The sequence below is a fragment of the Sus scrofa genome, chromosome 2, assembly GCF_054392235.1.
Source record: "Sus scrofa isolate SSC_HxYL_T2T_F1_AM1 chromosome 2, Sscrofa_HxYL_maternal_Yorkshire_Landrace_v2.0, whole genome shotgun sequence".
In the NCBI taxonomy this organism is placed as follows: Eukaryota; Metazoa; Chordata; class Mammalia; order Artiodactyla; family Suidae; genus Sus; species Sus scrofa.
In genome coordinates, this window is record NC_139384.1 from 72,941,087 (window position 1) to 72,946,857 (window position 5,771).

General features: G+C 41.0%; 1 protein-coding gene across 1 annotated transcript; it reads left to right on the forward strand.

The window, feature by feature from the left end:
• Positions 1-2,901: 2,901 nt before the first annotated feature.
• On the forward strand, positions 2,902-3,834 carry LOC110259035 (olfactory receptor 7A17-like). Its single transcript, XM_021082330.1, has one exon. It carries the CDS (start codon positions 2,902-2,904, stop codon positions 3,832-3,834), a length of 933 nt encoding a protein of 310 aa, XP_020937989.1.
• Positions 3,835-5,771: the final 1,937 nt, after the last annotated feature.

Below are 5,771 nucleotides of genomic sequence, written 5' to 3' on the forward strand. Positions count from 1 at the left end.
ATCCTTCCTGTCTCTTTTTGGATATAGTGCTTTTTGTTGCTTTACTACTCTGGGCAACATGGGGATATAACTAGGTTTGAAAAATTGCCAGAATGTAGGAAGATTTAGCCTCATCACAAATTCTAGGGATCAGCTGAGCTTATGAGTTCATTTTTTATTCCCAAATAGTCTTTTTTCCTCTTGTTGCCAGAACTCGGCCTCTGCTCACTGGGGAAGAATTGAAATGCAGAGACAGTTTTGGGTGAAGGAGAAAACAGCTTTATTGCTTTGCCAAGCCAAGGGGGGACACAGCAAGCTAATGACTTAAAGACTGTGCCCCCCTCAGGAGGATTGGTAGGTGGTTTTATAGTTTGGGGAGTGAAAAATAGGGCCTCAGATAAGGATCAGGTTAGAGGCAATCTTCCATTGTTTTCAAAGCTGGCATTCAGTGATCTGAAGGTCATCTCTCCAGAATGAAGAAGGCTTCCTTAACATCTTCCAATTATTGGGGGTTTTAGTTCCGCAGAAGAACCCAAAGATACTATTTCCTATATTCCTTGGGGAAGGACCAGGAACCCTGCCCCTAGGCTGCACTATTGTCTCTTGCCTGCTCCTTCCTTGTCTCTGCATCCACTCCCTTTTCTGATTAGCAACTGTTTGAACCTGCCCTTTGGAATTTAGGGAAGGTCAAGGAGGCTGAGTTTTATTGCCTAAAACCAAGAAATGGGGGACACAGAAAGGCTTGTGTGCACAGGGGTGCCACAGGGCCCTGCTCGGTTTCACTCTCAGATTTTAATTGATATTAATTTTTCTTTTAATACTGGACACAGAATGGTCATATTAAGATAGAGCCACACATTTACATGTCCATAGGAGACTTAACAGCTGGAGTTTAGGTACTGTTTCTACATTTTTTTATGGGAATGATAATCTAATGGTAAAGCTGTCTTGTATCTGTGTTTTCATAATTATTGTGAATGAGTGAGAAGAGTCTGGTAGTAGCATTGCTCCAGGAGGCCATAACGTGTGTGTGTCTGTGTCTGTGTGTCTGTGTGTGTCTGTGTGTGTCTGTGTCTGTTTGTCTGTCTGTCTGTGTGTGTGTGTCTGTGTATTGTGAGAAATGAGAAGTTCTCAAGGCAAGGAAGAGGAAACTGAGCCCATATTCTCCAATATGAGACCCTTAAAATACATGTGCCAGAATATTAATCAACAAATAATGAAGGGACCCATTTCTATTCACAGGACTTATTTTTTAAAATTTATTTTAAAAATATTGTTTCTTAGAGCATAGTTGATTAACAGTTTGTGTTAATTTCTTCTTCTTTTTTTTTTTTTTTTTTTTTTGTCTTTTTGTTTTCCATTTCTTGGGCCACTCCCATGGCATATGGAGGTTCCCAGGCTAGGGGTGGAATTGGAGCTGTAACCGCCAGCCTACACCAGAGACACAGCAACATGGGATCTGAGCTGCATATGCAACCTACACCACAGCTCATGGCAATGCCAGATCCTTAACCCACTGAGCAAGGCCAGGGATAGAACCTGCAACCTCATGGTTCCTAGTCGGATTCATTAACCACTGAGCCACAGCAGGAACACCTCGTGTTAATTTCTTCTGTATAGCATAGTGACCCAGTCATTTATACACACACACACACACACACACACACTCCCTTTCTTATAGTATCTTCCATCATGGTCTATCCTAAGACCCTGGATATAGTTCCCTGGGATAGACTGTAGGATCTCATTGTTGCAGCATTTCTTGGAGACAAAATTGATAAACTTTATCAGACATGGGAACTAGGGACTTCTGTGACTTGAAGTTTCAGCTTTGGCAAAGAGGCCACCTCATTTCTCCAAATTCTCTGACACCAGCTATCATCATTCTCCCTCTTGTACTTTCCCCTGGACACAGTGGCTTACTTTCCAGCCTCAATTTTCTGAAATGAGTGCCTTTTCAGAATATTTTTCCTGGTGTTCTTTCTACCCAGCATGTGCTTCCCCCAGATAGACTCATGTCTTCTGTTCTCTCTTCCATGCAGTCTGTATTCAAATGTTTTTCAGTCTACCAAATCATGCATTTAAAAAGACTAGACCTGGAGTTCCCATCATGGCACAGTGGAAACAAATTCTACTAGGAACAATGAGGTTGCAGGTTCAATCCCTGGCCTTGCTCAGTGGGTTAAGAATCAGGGATTGTCATGGGCTGTGGTGTAGGTTACAGACATGGCTCAGATCTGGTGCTGCTATGGCTGTAGCATAGGCTGGCAGCTGTAGCTCTGATTCTATCCCTAGCCTGGGAAACTCCAAACCTCCATGTGCCATGGGTGTGGCCCTAAAAAGAAAAAAAAAAATTAGATCTGCTAACTCTGTGCTTCATTCCATGTTTTTCTCATAGCATCATTGCCATCTAATGATTTGTGTGTTATTTTACTTGCTGATATTCTTTCTGCATCATTGAAATATATAGACTATTGTCTATTAGCACTCTCTACTCTTTGTCAAGAAGTTGCTCATTCCTCAATTTGATTCCCAAATGCATGACAAAATTCCTTATTAAAAGTGTAGAATGCATGACAATGCAGGGGAAAATCTGAATGTGGGATAGACATTCCTATTCAGAGATGTTTCAGGGGATCACTTGAAAGGGAAATTTCCATAAAAAATTTTTGAAGTATTGGAATGCAAAATAAAAATTGTAGATTTTCAGCCATTTTGCAATGCTATTTGTTTGGCCAACCCCACAGCATGTTGTAGTTCCTGGACAAGGGACCAAACCTGCACCACAGCAGAGACCTGGGCTGCTGCAGTGAAAATGCCATATCCTTAAGCTACTGAACCATAGGGGAACTCCATGCAATGCCAATTTTTAAGAAACTGGTCATGTTATTTTTTCTGTTTCCTGGTAGTTACCTCTACCACATGAAGCCAGAGAATGATACACGAATTTCAGAATTTTATCTTCTGGGATTATCAAAGGCACCAGAATTACAGCCTCTCATATTTGGGCTTTTCCTCTCCATGTACCTGATCACTGTGTTTGGAAACCTGCTCATCATGCTGGCCGTCAGCCAAGACTCCCAACTCCACACACCCATGTACTTCTTCCTCTCCAACTTGTCCTTTGTGGACATCTGTTTCACCTCCACCACTATCCCAAAGATGCTACAAAATATCTGGACACAGAACAAAGTTATCACATATGAAGGTTGCATCATCCAAATGTATTTTTTCATACTCTTTGCAACATTGGACATGCTCCTCCTGACTGTGATGGCCTATGACCGCTTTGTGGCCATCTGCCACCCCCTACACTACACAGTCATCATGAAACCCTTGCTCTGTGGACTGCTGGTTCTGGCATCCTGGATCATGACTGCCCTGAATTCCTTATTACAAAGCATAATGGTGTCGTGGCTCTCCTTTTGTACAGAATTGGAAATCCCCCACTTTTTCTGTGAAATTAATCAGGTGGTACAACTTGCCTGTTCTGACACCTCTCTTAATGACATAGTGATGTATTTTGCAGCTGGGGTGTATGCTGGTGCTTCCCTCACTGGAATTCTTTACTCATATTCTAAGATAGTTTCCTCCATAAGAAGAATCTCGTCAGTGCAGGGAAAGTATAAAGCATTTTCCACCTGTGCATCTCACCTCTCAGTTGTCTCCTTATTTTATTGCACAGTCTTAGGTGTATACCTTAGTGTTTCTGCTACCCACAGCTCACACTCAAGTGCAGCTGCCTCGGTGATGTGCACTGTGGTCACACCCATGCTGAACCCCTTCATCTACAGTCTGAGGAACAAAGACATAAAGAGGGCTCTGAGAAGAATCACTGGGATGGCAGCTATGTAAGGGCCCATTGTCCTGGGCTAAAAATATACTCATCACATTAGGGCTCAAAGCCTTAGGGCTAGAACTTGCTGTACTTTAACCAGATTGTTGACATAGAACTTGTTCATTCTCTTTATTTCCTGGAATTCAGATTTTCTTGGATTAAACTCCTCCACACAATTTAAGGAACTCACTTTATTAAGCTTTTGCTCTGCCTGATATAGAGACAGTTTTTCCCTTTGTCCATATTCATATATTCCCAATGTTTTTCCAGACTTGGTTCAGAAATATTTGAAAATGTCCCTAATTTACATTGGACAACTGAAATTTCTTAAAAATAATATGTTACCAAATGACAAACCCCATGACAAGGAGTTTTACCCTAATTTTTCTGCAGGGATGATCATTAAGTGTTTTATTCATATGGAGGGGAAAACTATACTTGACAACTAAGGACACTTATGTAATTTCATTGCAGAGGAAATATGAAGTTCAGATTTTACTTTTGTCCATCATTTCTTTCATTATTACCTTAACTTCTTTTCTTCACAGTGAAGACCATAACATTATTCCATTTAATTCTCAGCCTGTTGATATTAATGCTGTTGTTTAGGAATGTCTGACACACTCACCTGTCCTGTGTTATTTGTGACAAGATCTCATAGGCATTTTCTTGACCAAGTCTCTGCTGTGGCTGGATTGGCCCTGTGGTTCTTATTAGGAATGCATTATGCATCTCAGCAATATTTATTGGTAAACATTAAATGAATAAATTCACAAGTCCTAGAGGATACACCAAATGTAGGGCCATGCAGGTAGGTCTCTGATAGAAAGAGATGGAGAGAAAAAGAGAGCAGCAACTAGGAGCTCTGGCTATATTTTGCTGTGCAGGTTGGTGGCTAGGATTCTGCTGGTTCACTCTAAATAAGAAACATCATCACAAGGAGTTTTACCCTAATTTTTCTGAATGATCATTACCTATTTTACTCCTATGGGGAGAGGGGACTATACTTGAAAACTAAGGCCATCTATGGAGTTTCATTGCTGAGGAAATACAAAATTCAGATGTTACTTTCATCCATCACTTCTTTCATTATTACATTTACCTCTGTTCTTCACAGTGAAGACAGTATCATTGCTCCATTTAATTCTCAGCCTGTTGATACTAATGCTGTTGGCTAGGAAAGTCTGACACACTCACCTGGGCCAATGTTACTTTTGACAAGATCTCACAGATATTTTCTTGACCAAGTCTATGCTTGGCTGAATTGGTCCTGTGCTTCTTCTTAGGAATGCATGATGCATCTCATCAGTAATTATTGGTAAATGTCAAAAACATAAATTCACAAGTCCTAGAGGATACACCACATGCCCAAGGGCCATACAGGTATGTCTCTCCTAGAGAGAGATGGATAGAGAAAAATAGAGGACCAGCTAGGGGCCCTGCCTTTATTGTGTTGGGCAGGTGAGGTGGCTAGGATACTTCCAGTTTACTCCCCCCCCCTTTTTTATCTTTTTAGGGCTGCATCCATGGCATATGGAATTTCCAAGGCTAGGGGTTGAATCAGAGCTATAGCTTCCAGCCTATGCCATAGCCACAGCAATGCCAGATCCAAGCCAAGTCTGTGACCTACACTGCAGCTCATGGCAACGCCAGATCCTTAACCCACTGAGCAATTCTTGGATTGAACACACATCCTCATGGATATTACTTGGGTTCATCACCACTGAACAACAATAGGAACACCTAGTTCACTCTTTATTCATGAATTTAAAACACTATATCTCATCTCTTGGCTTAGAACATTGTGGGAGAAAGTATGAAAAAAAAAGGGAAAAAAAGTATATATATGCATGAATGGGTCACTTTGCTGTACAGCAGAAATTGAAGTAACATTTTATATCAAGTATACTTTAATACAAACAATTAAAAAACAAAACATTAGCATGGAACTAGG

Excerpts from the sequence above, each read along its gene's own strand:
- LOC110259035 (XM_021082330.1), top strand. The coding sequence starts at position 2,902 with ATGAAGCCAGAGAATGATACACGAATTTCAGAATTTTATCTTCTGGGA.